Genomic DNA, 21,304 nt, shown 5'->3' on the forward strand with positions numbered 1-21,304 from the left:
CCCGCTAACAAGTAAAATACGTCAAAATCAACTCCACTACACAGAACAATATGCAAAGTGTAAAAGATTGTGTACCTCCCATTCCCAATCCTTGAAAGTAGAGTTTAAAAGTTGGATGTCTTTTTTATATCGACAAGGCCCGAGCTCTTGGCTTAACTTTTTCTTATTTTGTGCAATACTGGTTTCTTCACAAAGACATGCTTGATATAGATCCAATGTTGATGGCATCTTCTTTAGCTTTCAGCCCATAAAACCTAGCTCGTTAAGCGAGTTGTTATTAGAGTGTGAGACCAGGGATTCGTCGTTCCACTACAAATATTCAATTACAAACTATCACAATAAAAACAAAAGGTATAACTACACCAGGAGATTATAATGAATCAATTTTAGTAGAATCACATAATACATCAAGTCAATTTGAGTCAACTCAAATGATAAAACGGGTCAGACTGGTATTTGTGATACTTTTTATTTAACTAAAACAATCTTTTTAATAACTATTTCTAAATAGTCAATTTTAACCCAAAGCCATTTTACCATTTAACATATTATTAGACATGGAACAGGGTTATAATCAGAATCAAGAATCTAAGAAACACTATTTTCAAGTTAATGACAACTAATGTAGGAGTTTAAGTTCAGCACACCAACCTAATGTGCACAAAATGGACCTGCAAAGAAAACGATTTAGGTGTCTTAAACTATTTCATTATAACTATTGTGATTACATAAACAATATGAAAATAAAAACCTAAATATTTCAATAAGATTCACATATTTTTTCTAGCCAAATAATAGAACACTTAGCTAACAAAATCAAACCTAAAAACTAAATTATTTAATATAACACCTACCGGAAACTAACACAAATGAAAAAGGAAATCAATCTAAATGTTAATTGTTATATGCAATGTATCGTTCACCTCTATTAACTCAACCAATTTCAACATGCCCTAAGAATCAACTATCCATAAAAACTAAATTATTTAATATATTTCTGCAAACCTAACAATTAAGATAACACTAGAATATTCATGCATACGAATAGCATATTTATCTTATCAAATATCAATAATACCTAATAGATAAAAAAACAAGGAGTACTTGTTTAATTGAATAAACCCATGGAACCAACACAATAGATGTTTACTTGAATAAACAAACCCAAGGATCCAGCACAAAACTGAACAAATTGAAAAACAAAGCATGAGCATTAATTGATACCTATGTTGCTAAATTGAAAATTAACTATTGTTCTAAAATCAAACAAAGATTCAGATATCAAATAGCATCTAGATATGTTAGGGTTCATACGACATAAACGAATTAGGGTTCATAATCGCACAAACCTGGTGGAAGAGGGAGATATTGGAAGATGAACATGGTGAACAAACCTGATTGCAAGGATGTGAGGTGTTAGAGCATCTCCAATGCATAACATTGGTTCTTGTTTCAAACCTCCAACTCAGCATCCACATTAGATTTCAAACCAACATATAAAAACCTTTATTTATTCTCCAATGATTATTAACTCGTTCTTATTTCAAACCGCCACCTCACTATCCATCTCAAACCTACTTTTCCCTTTATTAATCTATAACAATTTATATATTTTGTAACTAATTATTTTATATTTTGTATATGTTAAATAAATTAAACAGTGATAAACCATATTTTCAATTACTCTTTTAAAAAATTTTATCTTCTAAATTTTACTATGTAAAATGATTTTTTTATCATCTTCCTTTATACATTCAATTAAGAAGATTAATAAATTTGAAAAGAAAAAATATATACAAAGCACTTAACCATTCAATTCTTATTATTACTCACATCTCCCCACTCACCAGTCACCTCCTCTCTATTCTCTTCTTTTCTTTTTCTTCTTTTTCTTTGATAATTCTACAAAATGTCCTTCTCCAAACCGTTTTGGATTGTTGTCTCTCTCATCCATCTGGCAACCTCCAATGGTGAAGGTAAGTTCATGTGTTTAGTTTGAAATACAAAATGCTTGCCACATCACACCATTAGAGATGCCCTTAGTGTTGCGTTGAGTATGAATCGAAAACCGGTAAGAGTATATTCAGAGCGTGCAAATGAAAATTTAAGGATATAGAGTTTGATTGTGAAGAAGAAGAATATGAGGTATAAAAACTTGATTGAATGAGTCAATAGTCCGGGTATGGTGACCCACGAGACCCATGAAAATTAAAGCTTAAATGGGTTTAAACCGGGCTAAATCAATAAGAGCTCACCATTTAAAAATCGAGCAATCTGGTTGTTTGATAGGGGCGATCAGGGCGCGACACCTCTTCCTTTTTGATAGCCAATTATATAAATAGATAGATTATATCACATTATATAAATAACTAAATAAGTAATGAAAAGTTGCAATAAAAAGTGTTGTAGGAGATGCTTTTGATGTGTTTCTTTTGTTTGAGATCGTTATAATTCAAGGCACATGATCGATTAACACTTTACTATTGCAAGAGATAAAACTAACTCAAAAACTCATTACAATAATTCTTTGTTGATCACACATCTATATTCTCTAACCAAGCTCTATATATTTTTATGTAACTCTAACTTGATGACTAATACATTATCATATTAATCATATTACAGTTAGAAAACTAAGCCAACTTAATCGACATCTCAGCTTAGGTCCTTTACGGTTTGAAATTACCAACAATAGTCCATTTGGTGATGTTTTGAGTGTTTCTGGATTATAATCGCTTAAAGAAGTAATACATAAAACAATAATTAAGTATAAAGAACTAGTGATATACCCGGCACGTTGCGCCGGGCACCGGGCGATGATAAACCCAAACGTTATCGATCTTAGGCATTGAGGCGGTAAGTTGACACAAATTTAGTCGGTTTCTGTTATGTGCGTTTTGATACTGGAACTAAAAACCAAAAATAAAACAAGAACATATAAATTTTGAGGTGGATCAATTGAGTGGTGTCAGTCGGTAACACTCGGATGTTGGGAAGATCCAAGCATTTCCAATCCCAGAAGTTGAGGCGATAAGTCTACGCAAATTCGGCCGATTCTGTCACATTGGTTACGGTACCGAAATTAAACAAAATACAGTGAGTCTACGCAAATTCTTTCGGTTTCTGTTATGTTTGTCACGATGCCGGAACTAAAAACAAAAAAAAACAATATTCAAGGACCAATACGGTGCTGCTAAGTGGCCCTATCGGCACTTAACAGCACAAGAGGTTAAAATAAACTTTTTAAAAGATTTGATTCATAAATCATCTATGTTTAAAAGACAAAATTTGTAATTCTGTTTGTATAATAGTTAATTAAAGATAATCTTTGCTTTGTTAATATAATAGTTACTAAATAACGAAAAATGAAAAGGAAAAAGACGACAATCCTTATTAACAATAACAATTCACCTTACAAAAATTAGATACAAATAAATACATATAGACTGCCGTTTCCATTTAACATTAAACCCAAACACACGTACTTAACCCATGTTACATTCGGGAGGATATCCTTGAGGAAACCTTGTAGAATCCGAACAATAGTTATATACCATATAATTCTTTTGTACCCATTTCAACTTCTCTTGCTCACTACTATCCAACACTTCTGACAACCACGTGGTGTCGCCTGAGGCTGAGCCACCACCACAAGATGTCGAAGTGTCCGGCACCACCACACAAGCCTCCGCATTAAAGTTTCTATAGGAAGCAGTGAACGGTGCTTGACTCCAATCAGTCTTCACAAGCCCGCCCCTAGTCGCCCAGTCATCAGCATTCCATAAACTCGAGTATATCCTCATGGGTTGGTTTTTAGGAAATGGTACCCCGTTTGACTCTTCGTTCTTAAATTGTCGAATTGGCGTGCCATCTACTGAAAATCTGGTTACATCATTAGCAAAAAGCGTATATTTAGTGACATGTGACATGTTTCGGGTTGTTGATAACAATCTTATTTCCGAAAAAAACTTAAAAGAACATATGCAAAATGTATTAGACATGTTTCATTGGATTTAATAGAGAAATATATAATATTATTAATGATAGAACAACCGTAATTAAACTAGTATAGTAAATTAACACGAATATAATGTTATACTTAACAACTCATAAAATTTACTTTAATACGGATTTGAGACAAGAAAACTTACAAAATGAGTTGGGGATTCCAAAGAATAGAATATGTGTGGAAATCGGCAGTTGGGTCAAACCATAGATAAAATTGTTGCTCGCGGTTGCCTTTACCTTGGGTAAACACGTTTGTATGGACGATATACGGGTCTCCGCTCAAGTTACCCAAGAACTCAAAGTCTATCTCGTCCCAGTTTGATCCGGTTGAACTCAACTACAAACAATCATTAACTCATTATCGCACAAAATGAGACAAGAAAAAAAAATAGTAGTTTTAAGTTTTAACCCAACCATTTATTCATTTACACTTACATAATATGCAGTAACGGTACCAGCGGAGTTTCCTGGCACCAGCTTAAGTTGCATATCAATTTTCCCAAACAAGTACTCATTTCTCAACTGAAAACCCGAGCCAGAGAATTTGTCAAGGGAGAGAGTCAAGAGATTTCCGTTGTCAAGGATCTTCCCACGACCATCTCCCCATGTGACGTCGAAATCATTGTAGAAATTAGCCGAGACTAAAGACTTAACGAAAACACATATCGATAGTATTAATAATATAACATTCCTAGACGAAAACAAAGCCATATATGTTGTTAGAAGTGTTAAAACATATATTGTTGTGCTTTCTTATAAGCTATAACTATTTTTGATATTTATATAGATATTTTTTTGACCGGCAAAAGCAGGTTAATGGCAATAATAAACACACGAATGAAGTTATGAAACCTTCGAACGCGGTTTCTTAATGGGTGAAAAGTCAAATGCACTAAGTGGTTCCAGAAGGCGGCAGCGATTATATGGACCGGTCCCGGTTGGACATTTTCCAATGTTTGCCAACTTACCAAGGTAAAATGCTTAAATAAATTTTATTATATTTCTAGATTTTTTAATTAGATCTTTTGTTAAGGAAAGGATAAAAGGACAACATGGCTGAGTTTTTGTTTGTCATGGTTACTTGGTTAGGGTCGGCTAAAAAGTTTTATTGTTTAAAGACAGAATTACAAATTTTGTCCTTTAAAATAAGACGAATTACGGTTCGTATCCTTTTCTAAGTTTCCTTGCAGGCGGTGTACTTTAAACTTTTTTTTTCTACAAGTTATGTCCTTTACGCTAACTGGGTTAGAAAAACTCTGTTAAATCCCATCACGTGAGAAGCATGTGAGGGTAGTTTTGTCTTTTTGCCTACCCTGCAACTTCTTCTTCTTCTTTTTCTGTTTCACCAATGTGTTAATAGATCAGACACACTTTGTTCTACCACACCATCACCATAACCACTCCTCAAACACTATCACACGAAAACTGATGATATAATCAAATTAATCTTGCAGATACTTTATTCTAGCCCTCACCGTCATTAACCCTATAGTTAATTATGTTATAAGCCTCTGATTTATAGTGTTCTTCTACTCATATAGCCGGCCTACTTATTCTCCTAATAACCTTCGTATAATCATCAATACAGGTAAGTAAGCATTAAATCGTTTTTGAGCGTAGATCATTAACCCTATGGTTAATTGATCGTTTATAGTCAGGATTAAACGATTGATCGATCTAGGGTTAATGGTTTTCTGGGTTTGTGTCTGATCTATTAACACATGGGTCCTCACCAATGGGTTTGTGTTAATAGAAAACAAAAACGATGGGTCCTGCTTCTCGAATCTGCTTAACGATGAGTTTCTGGAGGAGGCGCGTGAGGTGTACGCGCCGGAGGTTATGAATCTGAAGAAGGAACGAGATGATGATAATGTTCAGAACCCGCGTACTCGGTGTCCTCGGATAAATCGAGAGATTCGGTTTCGTGCATCGTTGCCGACGGTTTCTACTTTCTAGAGATATGGTGGCCATGACTAATTTGGGATCTAATTTGGCCATGGATAAATATATCCTTCTGCTGCTGCTTCTGAACATCATCATCATCTCGTTCCTTCTTCAGATTCATAACCTCCGGCGCGTACACCTCACGCGCCTCCTCCAGAAACTCATCGTTAAGCAGATTCGAGAAGCAGGAGGTCAGAGTAGAACATAGAGAGAGAAGTGTTTGAGGAGTGGTTATGGTGATGGTGTGGTAGAACATAGAGAGAGAAGTGAGATGAGGCAGCTGGCGGCGATTGGGCGGAGGGTGGTGGTCCAGTGGCGGAAGAGGAGGAAGTGGGCGGAGGAGTAGATGGTTAAGAAGATGGAGAAGTGAAACCCTAGATTGTTAATTGATGAATCCAAAGTGTGTGTGTTAATAGATACAGAAACAGAAGAAGAAGAAGAAGAAGAAGAAGAAGAAGAAGTTGCAGGGTAGGCAAAAAGACAAAACTACCCTCACATGCTTCTCACGTGATGGGATTTAACAGAGTTTTTCTAACCCAGTTAGCGTAAAGGACATAACTTGTAGGAAAAAAAAGTTTAAAGTACACCGCCTGCAAGGAAACTTAGAAAAGGACACGAACCGTAATTCGTCTTATTTTAAAGGACAAAATTTGTAATTCTGTCTTGTTTAAAAGTAATTTTATAACTGGGTTGTTTCATAAAAAGCTACTTTTATGTATAAAAATCATAACACGTGGGAATATGATGACATCGTTTATACAGTTAGCCACCTCACATATACTATATTGTACTATGATTAGTCTAAATGTGAATCCATGTAGCTTAGGTTTTCTTAGCCAACAATCTTGGGTGTCGCAAGATGATTGGTTCGATTAAAAATAAATATGTCTATTTTGAAAAATAAAATAAAGTTAGCATGTCTATTTTGATAAAAAAAAATTTATGTTTATTGGCGAACCCACATACTCTGCTATATATACACTAACTCTACTGTTAAAATCATCACACTTATACTTTACGAGATTTATTTTAACCCAAAACATTTGGTTGGGAAATCTATCACTTCACTTTGGGACAACTATATAGGGGCAATTACAGAGGGATAAATGGGTATTAAGCCACATATTGTATTTCGGTTAGTCAAATTTCATATCTTTCTATGGATAGAAATTTAGTGCCCACCCCATTTCATTCAACGAGATGAGGGAGGGACCTTCCAATTAAATCTTATTAATTGAAATTGACTTTGAAACCAGTTTAAGCCAGTTGTAATCCAATACTAAGTTATATGTTGCAAATTTGATCTCGTCAACTTACCATGTAACATTGTAACATATCCATATTTGATTAGTTTCTAGCTTTTTACTAGGATCGATCCTTTAGTTTAACAAACTAATGTCCTACCCTTTAAATCAATATAACGTTGGTTACCATTTATCAGTAGTCGTAGTAAGAGCTAAAGAGAATTGATACCAGGTATTGAATAGAACATGAACGAACTTGTATTTGGCTAAACACCCAAACATCTTTATTGGGAAACTTCACAAAACTCAGTTGCAATAATAAACCCTACACGGTTTATATAGACTTAATGTTTGAGTCTAATTAGGATTCCTAAACAATCCGTCAATTAATTAAAATAAACCTAACAACCTAAACCGACATGTATTAGGAAGTATTATGATCCATATATAACTTGTGTCTTGCTCGCCAAGTTACTTGCATTGCACTCCAAGGCTTAATTAGAAATAGCCAACAAGAACTACTTCTAACCAAACAAATGTTGCTAAGTTGATGAAGCATTTTCAACAAGTTAACGATTTTTTTTTATTAATTGTATGATTATTAATAACATACGAAATAAAGAGGAGAGTGACGGTCAAAATGTGAAAATGGGAAAGGGGAGGGGGGGGGGGGGTTGTCACGTGGTCAATATATGATCAGACCGAGGAATGTTGGTGTGTTAGCACTTGGTGAAATTTAAAAATATTGGCTAGAATGAGTGCGGTTGTTACACGATTGGTCATGAAACGATCACATGATAGATTTTGAAACTGAGAGACAAGGGATGTGCTCCCAAATGCCTAAGTGTAATCTCATTATGCTAAATAACTCCCTATATAGTGGTTAGTGAGAATTTCGACTATATTATTATGGATGGGGTACTTTATCAATAACAATATTTGGCTTTTAAACATTGTCACGCAAAAATAGTTTTGATTCTATATGCGTTATTGCCATGATTTAAATGTAGTTTTTGGGTATATCAATAACATTTTCTTCACAATATGAAAGTGGTCATTCATATATATGTACCTCATAATCCACGAGTATTTGTTGCATTCATAACACTTGTACATAGACACCTTAAAACATGTTTCTTTCTTTCTTTTTTTTTTTTTTGGCTTTACGGCTTTAACCACATATATAGGATCAATCAAAAAATAAGTTATGGTAAAAAAAAAAAATAAAACAATATAAAAAAGGTAAGAAGAAAGAAGAGAACAACATATGCGTATGTTGTCAGTTTCTCAGGGTTAAAATTTTAAAAAATCAATGCACACTCATCCAAGTATTGCCTTGTTATGCAGTCATACCTTTTACTTTATCATAACTACCTTTTACAATAATTCACCAATACATCTTACTTACAAACACTCCTTTAAAGTGTTGTAGATATATTAGAACTTAGAAGATACATGTAACCATAACATGATTACATGAATATCACTAAAAATAGAAGGGTGTTCAATATACAGTGATGTCGATTAGGGTTTATGCAATCCTTTTCTATAAATGAATGAGCATGTACTCTCTTCTTCTTGATGCTAGTTCTCATATCTTGTATGCTATTACTCATATAGTCAGTCATATGTGCATTTTTGGTTGATTACATACAATCCAACCACCAATCAGAAATATGCTTAGAGTCATAGAAAGTCATCAACAACATACATGCTATATACACATGTGTGTTCACGATAAGGATAACAATGTTATGATGTACAAAAGTTACATTGATTTTGTTAAAACAATAACTAAACACAAATTTTAACATGCAACAAAGCACTACTTACTAAACCAAGAACCACATTCTTAAAACAAGATCTAAACACAAATTTATACAAGAAACAAAATAAACAATATCTAAACACAAATTCCTACATGAAACAAAACACTACTCACCAAACCAAGAATCACATGATATTTATGTTTATTCAAACATTTGTGCTACTCGGTAAACTACATATATTTTCTTTCATTAATGATGAAACTTAAACCCTCGTCCTTTAATTAAAAATGATTTGATAGGCTACGCTTTCAGGGGAGGAAGTTGCATGCGCCATGGAGGGCGTAGCTGGCCGACGTGGCATCACTTTCGCAGGCCACCGGTGATATCAAGCGCTAAACAAGTAAACAACGCGTCAGATGGGCCATGGAGATGCCAGAAGAGGAAAGGTGGCGGCGGCTTTAAATGTGGTTATGATATGAAGGGGTATAAAAAATCATAATGTCCTAAAAAGCAATGTTTTGAAACCCGGTTTATACCGATTATTATTATTATTTTATACATACATATATATACACACACACGCACACACGAATAGGGTGTGTATGTGTGTGTATTTAAGTTATTTGTGACGTCATCCGGGTCAACATCCGGTCCGACCTATGACCCAGTAAGATATCTGGATCTTTTATGTCCGGGTCTGAAAACAAAATCAAAAAGTTAATTCTAACACGTTTTAAATAACAATAAAACAATTATTATTATATCATCACTATAAACACGCTTTCAAAATTCTTAGCCGTTACCCTACACCACAATGTTCTTCCACCACCACCACCCCTCTCTTCTCTTCTTAACTCACTCCCGCCACTTCCACCGCCGCCACCACCACAACCACCGTCACAACCACACTCTCTCCCACCCAATCTACACCATCTGGTCCGCCAACACCAGCCTCGGCAAAACCCTAGTCTCCGCCGGCATCGCCGCCGCCACCATCCTCTCTCCACCGTCAAAACTCATCTACATCAAACCTCTTCAAACCGGCTTCCCAATAGACTCAGACTCCAATTTCATCTTCACCAAAATCCCCCAAATCCTCCAACGCCGTAACCCTAACCTTACCCTTACCGCCTCCAACCAAACCCTTAACTCCTCTTTTCCAGCCGCCAATTCCAACAAATTTGGCGCCAATAATAATAATGGATTTGGGGATTTTGGGAGTTATGAAGAGATGAAGGTTGGGGATGGGGATTTTGGGAGTGAGTTGGTGTGTAAGACGATGTACGCGTGGAACGAGGCAATATCGCCGCATTTGGCGAGCGAGAGGGAAGGGGCGGGGGTTGGGGATGAGGATGTGTTGATGATGTTGAAGAAGTGTTTGGAGATTGGAGTTGGAAGTGGTGGTGGGAGGGTTTTGAGTTTGGTGGAAACGGCGGGTGGTGTGGCGAGTCCGGGGTCGTCGGGTACGCTTCAGTGTGATTTGTATAGGTGAGTGTGTTGTTGGGTTATTGATTCTGTAAGTTGTGTAAGTAGTGACATTATGGTTTTAAGTTAGTTTTATCATTTTCGAATTATTGTGACCTTAATTAGGGGTGAGAAGAAAAACATTAATTGGTGATTAATTGCGGAAACAAAACTGAAAGAGCCCACCCAAATTAATAACCAGCAGTTCGGTTATACCTCATTCTCAAAACCGAAATGAACCAAACCGCACCAACAACCGAACCGAACGGCATTGAACTTGTTCGATTAACAAAACTTTTGGGCCAAAAAAATTAGACTTACATACATTTATAAGTGGTTACCAAATTAGGCCAAAAGTTAAAGTCCCAAATTCATTGATTTGCGCCAATTTTTTCAAGTCCAAATTTAAAACCGAAACCGGCCTATATTCAAACCGAACCCATACATAAAACCGAAAATGAAATAAACAGAAAACGATTCGGTTTTGTTTCGGTCTGAGCCCAAAACTGATCCAACCGACCCCTTTTAAGTATTCAATGATCAAAATTAAGTAATAATTTAATTACAGTCAAAGTAATCCATTTATAGTGGGTGTAAAAAGATAATAACTTCATAGTCCCGGACACTGCAAAACTATTTATTGCAACTTTAGATAAACTCATCAATATCATTACTTTTGCAGCACATACAAAGCTATTTATTTCTAATGAACTTTATGAAAAATATATGACTTAAATAAATCATTACTTATGGAGTTATTGGCCTACTTTAACATGTTTGTAGGCCACTTCGGTTACCTTCTATACTTGTGGGTGATGGAAGATTAGGGGGTATTTCAGGGACAATTTCAGCATATGAAAGTTTGACAATACGAGGTTATGATGTTGTTGCTGTTGTGTTGGAAGATCATGGCCTTGAAAATGAAGTACCATTGTTGTCTTATTTAAGAAACAGGTATGATCTTATTATATTCATTTCATACTCTTTGTTCTGTGTATCTTCATGGGTATTCAAGGTGGCCATTTTGACCCGTTACTTTTAAACGGGTCAGTCTACGTTATATATTATTTCTAACAGGTCAACTGATTAATATCACAAAGATTGGCTAAAACTGGGTAAAATGGTTTTGAAGTCGATAGCCATGTATTTTTTTATCCATAACTAAATCTAATTATTCAAGAAACTAGATTATTGTTAAATAAAATAAGTATTGTAGTCATATATGTAGGGGTGTAAGCGAGCCAAGTAGCTCGTGAGTTACTCGAGACGGGCTCGCCAAAAGCTCAAATTAAACGAGCTTGGTCCAAAAATAAAGCTTGGTTAATAAACGAGCTCGAACCATAGCTTCGCTTATCAAGCTTGCGAGCCTAAACAAGTCTATTGTTTGTTTAAGTTTTTATTTACTATATTAAATATTATTATGACATAGTAATTATTAGATATAAATTATGATAAAAATAACTAAGTAATATATATTATGTGATAAAAGTTGTAACCAAAGAATATATATAAATCAGTTTAAGTTTATATAAATTAGTTAAAATTGATCAACGAGCCAGGCTTGAGCTCTAGAAATGGAGCTTGAAACCAGCCAAGCTCGAGCTCTTGTAACTTAAACGAGCCAAGCTCGAGCCTTGTCAAGCTTCGGCTCGGCTTGGCTTGTTTACATCCCTGGTCATATGTTTTATATTCAATATTTGTTTTGACCCAAACCAGTTTTGACTTATTACCCAACCCACCCATTTTGAATCTATATTTTATTTCCCACGTTATTGATACCTGAACTTATATATAGTTCTATCTTGAATTTGTAAGGGTCCCGGTTCTTGTTCTTCCTTTTATATTCAATATTTGTTTTGACCCAAACCAGTTTTGACTTATTACCCAACCCACCCATTTTGAATCTATATTTTATTTCCCACGTTATTGATACCTGAACTTATATATAGTTCTATCTTGAATTTGTAAGGGTCCCGGTTCTTGTTCTTCCTTCTATCCCAAAAGATCCTTCAGACAACTTAATGGATTGGTTTGATGAGTCACAAAGCGCTTTCAACTCGTTAAAGGAGATAATGTTATCATCATATAACAGACGAATGGATCGACTACATGAAATGCCAAAAAAGGCTCAAGAAGTCTTTTGGTGGCCCTTTACTCAGCACAAACTTGTGCCACAAGAAAAGGTCACGGTTATTGATTCTCGATGCGGGGAAAACTTTGCAGTTCATAAGGTTTTATTCTAACATGTTATATTTTCATAATTCCTTTTGTTATTTTGGCGGGTTAATACTCTTTAGACGCTGGTTCGTGTATAGGTGAAGGGTGATGAGTGTATTACTCAAATGTTTGATGCTTGTGCAAGCTGGTGGACTCAGGGACCTAATGCTGCTTTACAGGTCATTCTATGATTTTGTGTATTATTGAAATATTTTTTATTAATTGTTGATACTTCTTATTGGTAATGGATATAACTTTTTTCAATGTATGTTTTTCAAATATTTTGTTCAACTGCAAAAGTTATATCAATGTTTTAGCAACTGCATAATGCACTAAGAGGTATCGCATAATGCCCTTGCACTTGCTTAACGTGTTATCCGGAAGATAGTTTCATAACCGCCGACCCACTATCTCATAAATCGTTAATGCGCAACGTACAAATCATTTATGTGGTTCTTGCTATTCTCAACATAAAACTGGTTCTGAAAAGACCGTGTCCCTGTATATATATATATATATCCTCTAAAATACAAGGGTTTCTTAGTTTAGTAGTAATTTGTTTTTCATGAGTTTGTATAATTATATTTGGTTGGTAAGTTATTCTTAATGGTGCTTACTTGTTTAGGTGGGTTCAGATTAAGCTAGCACGGGAAATGGGTTATACTGCTGCCAGATTCGGGCATGTAATGTTCCCTGAAAACGTTTATGAACCTGCACTCGAATGTGCTGAGCTTTTGCTTCGAGGTGTAGGAAAAGGTTAGTTTTTTTATGAACTAAAAATCACCATGGTAACTTAACTTATTGCAATTGGGTCAAACGTTCGGTCAATGTGAAAATGGGTTGGGTTAACCAAAATCTCTTTTTGTTCAAAGGCTTTTGGTGTGTGAGTTCGATTAAGAAGTTATATAATTTGAATAATAATGTAACTTATATATATTACTTTTGCAGGATGGGCGTCTCGAGTATATTTTTCAGATAACGGGTCAACAGCAATTGAAGTTGCTTTAAAGATGGCATTTAGGAAATTCTTGGCTGACAATAAATTGCTTTTGGATCTTCACCAGGATAACTCTGATGAAAGCAGTATTGAGCTCAAGGTATCTCTACTGTTATAGACGTATAGTTGATTTCTATATAATTTGCCCTTTTTTGTGCAACTTTTTTCATTTATGGTTTCTATAATTGACATATGTGTTATCAGATCTTGTGTACAACATAAGAGGTGTTTAAAATCCATCATCTGTTTTTTGCAACATGAAGTTTACAAGAATCTATATTTAATGTTTGGATAATTAGTTTGATGAATTGGTTATTTAAGTCTAAACTGATACTGATTATCTAAAACCAAAATATGTTTACGTTTTTTTCTCCTCATTATTTTAACCTAATGTGAGATTTTAATTTCCATCAAACAAACATTCTCCATCTTGTTTTCACAAAAATGTAATTTTTGTTCATTTCATCAGTTTTTTTTTATTAATCAAAAGCTATCCTAATATCCAACCATGTGACCATCTGATTATTACTTCAAACAGAAGCTCATCCAATACTATAATCTACTGCCTATTTTTATTTTAGTTCATTGGTTTAGATATATCCTTCAATGCATAAATCAACTTTATTTAGGTAAATCAACATTCTTTTGGCTTGCAGAACATTGACTGGGTTACTATAATTCATTTTACTGAAATTACATATATTTGACATATAACGTATTAGCTAATTATTAATTCATCTGTGATTAAAAAAAAATATTTATGTACATAGGTTATAATATGAAAGAATGTTGTGTCCGAAGAACCAAATCTTTTCATGTGGGTTAATTTTTGGGAATTCTAGCAATTATATGTATGTATCCTTACAAAGTCCATTATTATTCCAATATTTTGTATAAAAATGTATCATAAAACTTCCTTATCAGCAAAGCTCATTTTCAGCACTTGATTTTTTGTTAACCGACTAAAATCGTGTGACCAATAATCAAATTTCTTTCACTATAATACAGGTTGTAGCACTTAAAGGATCTTATCATGGAGATACATTGGGTGCTATGGACGCACAGGCTCCATCACCCTACACTGGTTTTCTCCAACAACCATGGTAGGTTAATCTTTTTTTATATGGGGTTTTTAATGTTTTTTTTCTTGCAAGTTCTTATTTAATTGCCTTGTTTAATCAAGTTGATGTTACATTGTACGATGTAAACTAGGTGTGTAACATGACCTCTATTTTGACTTCTGTTTTGACTACACTTTTAACTTTAAATGCCTCTTTAACTATCGACTTTAAGCAACATATGACAAAATCAACCATAATAATCAAATTCACAATATAACCTGCATACTAACTGATTCACTAACCAAAGCTGCATATTAAGGAAGCTGATTAGTTGCATCATTACACTAAAGAATTATTTACTTAAAAATATTTACAAATGTAATTTCAGTTTGATAAATGTTAATTTGTTGTATGCAAACTATTGAATGAGTCAATTGTTTAGATACATGCAAATTTGTTGATCAGTTATTTAATGCAAGTCAAGTTGGTTAAACAGTTATTTAATCTCTTAATCAGTTAGTCAGTTAATATGCAGCATTGTAATCATGTTAATCGTTTAGTTAGTCGGTTACTTAATCACTTAATAGGTTAGTTAATTCGTTAATCATGTTATTATGCAACTTCGTTAATCATTCAGTTAGTCAATTAATTAATCATGTTAATATACAACTTAGTAGGAGAGTTAATCATTTTAATATGCAAATGCAACTTAGCAGGTTAGTTAATCAGTTAATATGCAAGTTAGTGTGCAACTTGGTAGGTTAACTAATCATGTTAATATGCAAATGCAACTTACGTTGCCTTTGAAAAGAAGTGTTGCTTTCAACATCATGAAGGAGACCAAGACTCGTGGCATGATGTCAGCTCTGTCAAATACGCGTAAGAAATTATTGGCGGAGAATAAGGGGTTCTTGATGAAGGAGCTGTTCATGACAATGATGAAGGGAGTGACAGATCACATTAACAATTTAATATCAATTCTGTTCAAGTTAAACTCTGTGGGAATTAAATTTGATGATAAGACTCAAGCTCTACTGATGCTATCTTCTTTGCAAGGTAACTGGTTTGGGGCATTTGCGGTTGTTATAAGTTCTGTGGGGGCTGCTGGATTCGCATTTGAGGGGTAGGGACTTGGTTTTTTGGAGTATGTCAGACGTAAGAATTCAAGTGAGAGGGAATAGCAGGGACAATGTGAGCAAGGGTAGGAGTTTGTCTAAAACTCGAAAACCTGTGAATTGGTGGAGCTATAATGAGGTGGGATATGTTAAGAGTCAATGTCCAAAAAAGAAGGAATTCAACAGTTTTGTGGATGCTACTAGTGAGGATGTTATCGAGTATGATGCTCTAGTTTTCAGTGTGGAAAGTAGTTTGGACTCCTGGGTCATGGATTCACTAGCATCATTTCATGCAATGTACAACAGGAGATGATGAATTTAAAAGAGGGTGACTTTGGGAATGTTCGATTAGGTTACAGTGAGGTTCTTAAAATTACGGGCATGGAGAGATGTTTATATGAAAACTCCATTGGGAACTACATGGAACTTACAGAAAGTAGGGTGATTTTAGATTTGAGGGTGAAGCTTAAATTTCTCAGACAGTTAGATGAACAGGGATGCTTAATGAAAGGTGATCAATGGTAATCTGGTTATTGTTTCGGGAAAGAAACGAGGATCGACCTGCGGCCACAATTATACGTCCGACTTCTACCCAACCTAAAACACCTCTCACATCATGGATGCTTTAAGTTACCGAAAGTCGCTGATGATAATGAGGGACATGCTCAAATAGCGGGTGACAAAATAGCGACCATCCATGATGATTTGGAACCGACCGGCCTACATGTCATTCTGGTTAAATGGCAAATGTAAATCATTCCAATGAAGCTTCCTAAGTTGAAGCTGATTACACAGTTGATAATCCCATTTGAGATGCAATTCAGTAGCGACATTCTGTTTTAGCCCGCGACTGTTCTATGAAGCAGGTCAGGCTACAATTGAATGGCTTAATGCTTGGCGTGATAAATTCTTTGTTTTTTTCGACTTGAGGACAAGTCGATTTTCCAGGCCGGAAGTATTGATACGATCCCAGATCTTGGTCAAAACGGTTATCGAAAGCGGGGGAACATGAATACATGTATTGTTGAAGTTTAGGGCTAGTTATTATTCTAATAATTCTTATTTATATCTTTTGTTTTAGTTGATAGTGATGTCAATGATTATGTTAACAAAATTACTAGGTTAATTCCTTGTAACCGGAGATCAACCCATCTCGAATAGAGTCATTATCTTTTCATTTTCTATCTGTGATTTTGGTTTCTATCAGTATCTCTTTTGGTTTCTATTTGTAATTTCGGTTTCTATCACTAGTTACATTACAATAATAGTCTTAACATTTTGAGTAAAATTGCTTAGAAGGTTGTATTCATTAAAATTAGCCGTTATTTAACTTCCAACCTGTTTGACCATTTTGACCCATTTCATTTATTAAGCTAAAATATCACTTTGGTCCACCTATTTATAACCCGGGTGTTGCTAAAATTTAATTTTAATTTTGCAGGTATACTGGAAGAGGACTTTTTCTAGACCCACCATTTGTTTCCATGCAAGATGGAATCTGGAAAATAACCGTTCCTAAAAATATGCATTATGAAGATGTGATTTTGCAAGATATGTGTAAGTGAAACACTTATGAGTTATGACTTTGTAACGTTTTGAATATATTTTTTAAATTTTTTATTTGTTTAGTAACAATTTCTTTCCTTTTCATCAGCCTTTAACTCTCATGATCAAGTTTTTAATAAAAGCAGAGACGATTCAAATCTTGCTTCCGTTTATTCAACTTATATATCACAAGAATTTCTGTCAAGTTCAGGTTCAAGAAAACATACTCACGTGGGTGCGTTAATTATCGAACCAGGTAACTGAGTTTTTAAACTACTTTGTAGTTGTGAAATTTGATTATTGGGTGTTTGTAAACGAACCGATGAACATGAACGGAGTGTGTTCATGTTTGTTCATTTAACTTTAACTGAACAAACGCTTAAACGCGGTCAATTAAATGAACGGGGCTTTTTTATGTCCGTTTGTTAACAGTATAAACGAACAGTTCACGAATGTAAACGAACAAACATAACTGAGCGTGGATGAAAGAAAATAACTGAGCAAAAACTAGTTAAAAAGTAATGTGAAAACAATGTGTTGAGCCTAAAACGTTTTTTTTAAAATGCACCTTTGTAATGAATATATTAATGAACTTAAACAAACGTAACTAACAAGCATAAACGGATATAAATGAACATTAACGAATTTAAATTAACGAATATAAATGAGCGTATGAGACATGTGTTCATGTTCGATCGTTTAACTAAATGAACTAGTTTTTTTGTTCATGTTTGTTTGTTTATTAACAAAAGAACTTTCCGCCAGGGGGTCATGAAACGCTCAGTTCGTTTACGGGCCTAAGTTCACTTTATCAAATTTAAAGAAACATGATGCTGAAATAGTGTTTGGATGCGGTTTTGCTGTTTGAATCTTGAATAATTAGATTTTTTAGTGGCAATATCCATGTATTTTAGAAGTTAATATAGTTAAAAACATAAACATGACCAAATATGTTATTCTGAAATTTTTCAAAATTTTTTTTTGGTATTTTGATAGTTATCCAAGGGGCTGGTGGGATGCTGATGGTTGATCCGCTGTTCCAACGCATACTTGTAAAAGAATGTAAGAGTAGGAAAATTCCAGTTATATTTGATGAAGTTTTCACAGGCTATTGGCGGTTAGGAGTTGAGGTTAGTTGATTTTACTTTAGTGGGCCACACACATACACAAGTACACCTAAAGTTGACAAGATGGATGGGGCAAAACAGTTTTGAGTCAGAGTTAACTTTTTGCGCAGGTCAAAATTTGTCAAGTTGGGTCCTATTTGTTTTCCTATCATTTTTAGAAAATTAGCACTTTAAATATAATTACAAAGTTGTATTATTAAATTATCATTTTTTAATTTTTTGTAAGTTGAACTGTTTGACCCTTCAGAGTAAAAAATATCCAAATTGACTTGTATAAAAGTCTGGTAATAAATGACGGTTTTTACTTCTTTACAGTCTGCATCAGAGTTACTTTTCTGCAAACCCGATATAGCCTGTTTTGCAAAGTTAATGACAGGTGGCATGATACCATTGGCTGCTACATTAGCGACAAATGATGTTTTTGAATCATTTGTCGGTGATTCAAAGGTAAATAACTAAACAAATATTTTATTTTCCATATATTGTGCCTGTTTCTTTTAATATAAAAAGGCTAATTTGGTCTTTTTCATGACAGCTAAACGCCCTTCTTCACGGACACTCTTATTCAGCACACGCAGTGGGGTGTGCAACCGCTTGTAATTCTATCAAGTGGTTCAAAGATTCACAAACCAACCCCAATATTATGCCGGGACAAAATCTTTTGAGAGAGGTATATATAAACATGTCTCTTTGTTTAAAGGAATATTATAATTATATTTATAAATAATTGTTATTATAAATAGTTATTGATACATACATACATACATACATATATATATATATAGGTTTTGAATCTCTTAAGAACTCCAAAAAATTAGAAAACCTTACAGAACTTCCAAGTTCTAACAACCAATGATTTTGTTTATGTATTTTACGTATTTAATATTATTTGGGGGTAGTTTTGTCATATATTGTATGTAATTTTGTGATTACATATATGCAAATTACATATAATAAATGACAAAACTAATCTCCAATAATAATAAATATATCTGATAAATAAATAAATAAAATTATTGATTGTTAGAATATCTTAAAGTTCTTAAATTATCTGGAAGTTCTAAAATGATTGTGATTCTAAATAAATATTATAAGTAATTATTGTGTCATATATACAAGGCTTTACACATTTGAATACGTTTTGGATTATTTTTGGATACAACTGAACCGAATGCATATACATGGGTTGGAAATGTCACCACTAACGTGATAATAATAATAATTTTGGATTTAATAACGTTGCAGTTATGGGATCCAGAGTTAGTTAAGAAGATCTCATTTCATCCTGCGGTCCAAAGAGTGGTTTCATTGGGAACTCTCTTCGCTTTGGAGCTTAAAGTAGATGATCATGATGCCGGGTATGTGTCACTATGTTCAACATCTTTGCTTTTAAAGCTTAGGGAAGACGGTATTTACATGCGTCCATTGGGAAATGTGATCTACATGATGTGTGGGCCCTGCACATCCGATCGTGTTTGCTTGCAAATGTTGGAGAAACTATACACGAGGCTCGATGAGTTCAAGCAAGAAAAGATTCATAAGGGGGACGCAATATGTGATCTTGATCACAATTTAACAATACCATAGCATCTCCAAGGTTATTATTAGCTTTTTTAGATGCATCTAGTGGTGTAAAGTTCAAGTTTGTTTTGCTTGTTAGTTAAACGTTGTGAATTTAGTGATTAAAACCGTATTTGTTGGTGATAGTCTCCATACTCTTTTATCATTTATGATCAATCGCCTTTGTTTTGAGCTCTACACTTAAAACTCAAGCATGTGACGTTGGTAGTTTTTCCAGCTCGAGCTTTGGCAGGCTTGACTAGTTTATTAGTATACTTTTTATATTTTTATATTGGTATAAAATGCTGATAACTTTTATGTTTTTTTTTTCTTTTTATTATTATTTATTATATAGTTAAACCACATAATCTACTTTGTAATAAACTTTTTTATTGTCAATCAAGGATATTTAGTTGTAAATAAAGATAAAAGTATTTTGATAGGGCTAGTAAATTAACAAGATTCTTGCATTCTATTTTTTTTTCTATTAAACCCCATGTATACTAAAGTTTTTGTAGTTTAGTGGTGTCAGTTTATGTAGCAAAAATATCTCTCAGAAGTGATTGATAGTTAGTCTGATGTGGAAAATGAATTCTTATTTGAGTGTAGGTTTAGAGAGTGTATTAAAAAACCTATATGTATAAAGTTAAAAGAATTGTATCTCTTATAAGTATTTATGATGAGTATTGGTGAATATTGGATGCCTTGGACTGGCGAAGCTAGCTCTTTCACTTCACCGTGTGCTTTTTAAACATCTTAAATTTGAATAAAAATCAATTGGCACAAACTGAACATCAATTAGCATATATTTTTAAGGCATAAGCAGACATATGCAAGCGGATCCTGTAACTTGACGAATCTTGATAAGATTTAACATGAATTGAACTAAACCATAGCTTCCAAGCCTAACCGTTCGAACCATAGCAGAACCCAAGAGGCTAGGAAAAAAATATCGACGAGTGTAGGGAGACAGAAATCGTACCTGGTTGTGAGTGTAATCAGGCATAAATCGAGCGATGATGGTGGTGGTGTGCATTAGTCGGTCACCCAGAAGAGAAGAAGGAATGAATGATGTTTGGGCAATTAGGTCTTCTTCTCATTCATTTCCCATTCAGCGATGTTTTAAAACTGAATGGTTAAGAGCCTCATTCAGTATTCAGATGTGAGCTTGGAATGAAACAAACGGTCTTAAGTCTGAGCGAATCAGACTTCAATCCCATTCAAATCTCAAACAAACACACCCTCACACTTTT

The 21,304-nt window shown here is 34.3% G+C and overlaps 2 protein-coding genes across 2 annotated transcripts; one reads left to right on the forward strand and one right to left on the reverse strand.

Moving 5' to 3' along the window:
• Window positions 1-3,367: 3,367 nt before the first annotated feature.
• LOC143579960 (putative xyloglucan endotransglucosylase/hydrolase protein 23) lies at window positions 3,368-4,960 on the reverse strand. The gene is made up of 3 exons (XM_077063126.1): window positions 4,444-4,960; window positions 4,152-4,345; window positions 3,368-3,882 (listed from the first exon to the last, which is right to left on the reverse strand). The coding sequence occupies exons 1-3, from the start codon at window positions 4,717-4,719 to the stop codon at window positions 3,486-3,488; spliced, it is 867 nt and encodes a 288-aa protein (XP_076919241.1). The 5' UTR covers window positions 4,720-4,960; the 3' UTR covers window positions 3,368-3,485.
• A 4,819-nt stretch (window positions 4,961-9,779) lies between these two features.
• On the forward strand, window positions 9,780-20,294 carry LOC143579959 (bifunctional dethiobiotin synthetase/7,8-diamino-pelargonic acid aminotransferase, mitochondrial-like). The gene is made up of 13 exons (XM_077063125.1): window positions 9,780-10,453; window positions 11,213-11,383; window positions 12,399-12,660; window positions 12,745-12,825; window positions 13,282-13,402; window positions 13,595-13,743; window positions 14,652-14,746; window positions 17,261-17,376; window positions 17,474-17,620; window positions 18,361-18,494; window positions 18,807-18,938; window positions 19,027-19,161; window positions 19,737-20,294. The coding sequence occupies exons 1-13, from the start codon at window positions 9,780-9,782 to the stop codon at window positions 20,076-20,078; spliced, it is 2,559 nt and encodes an 852-aa protein (XP_076919240.1). The 3' UTR covers window positions 20,079-20,294.
• Window positions 20,295-21,304: the final 1,010 nt, after the last annotated feature.

The sequence above is a fragment of the Bidens hawaiensis genome, unplaced genomic scaffold (genome assembly GCF_021521415.1).
Source record: "Bidens hawaiensis isolate Kalapana, Puna unplaced genomic scaffold, B.hawaiensis_p1.1 tig00030180_1, whole genome shotgun sequence".
Lineage (NCBI taxonomy): Eukaryota > Viridiplantae > Streptophyta > Magnoliopsida > Asterales > Asteraceae > Bidens > Bidens hawaiensis.

Excerpts from the sequence above, each read along its gene's own strand:
- LOC143579960 (XM_077063126.1), bottom strand. The coding sequence starts at position 4,719 with ATGGCTTTGTTTTCGTCTAGGAATGTTATATTATTAATACTATCGATA. Across the intron at positions 4,346-4,443 it reads GTACCGTTACTGCATATTAT|TTGAGTTCAACCGGATCAAA; the intron begins GTAAGTGTAAAT and ends GATTGTTTGTAG. Across the intron at positions 3,883-4,151 it reads TGGAATCCCCAACTCATTTT|ATTTTCAGTAGATGGCACGC; the intron begins GTAAGTTTTCTT and ends TGATGTAACCAG.
- LOC143579959 (XM_077063125.1), top strand. The coding sequence starts at position 9,780 with ATGTTCTTCCACCACCACCACCCCTCTCTTCTCTTCTTAACTCACTCC. Across the intron at positions 17,377-17,473 it reads TGTGATTTTGCAAGATATGT|CCTTTAACTCTCATGATCAA; the intron begins GTAAGTGAAACA and ends CCTTTTCATCAG. Across the intron at positions 18,495-18,806 it reads ATTGGCGGTTAGGAGTTGAG|TCTGCATCAGAGTTACTTTT; the intron begins GTTAGTTGATTT and ends ACTTCTTTACAG.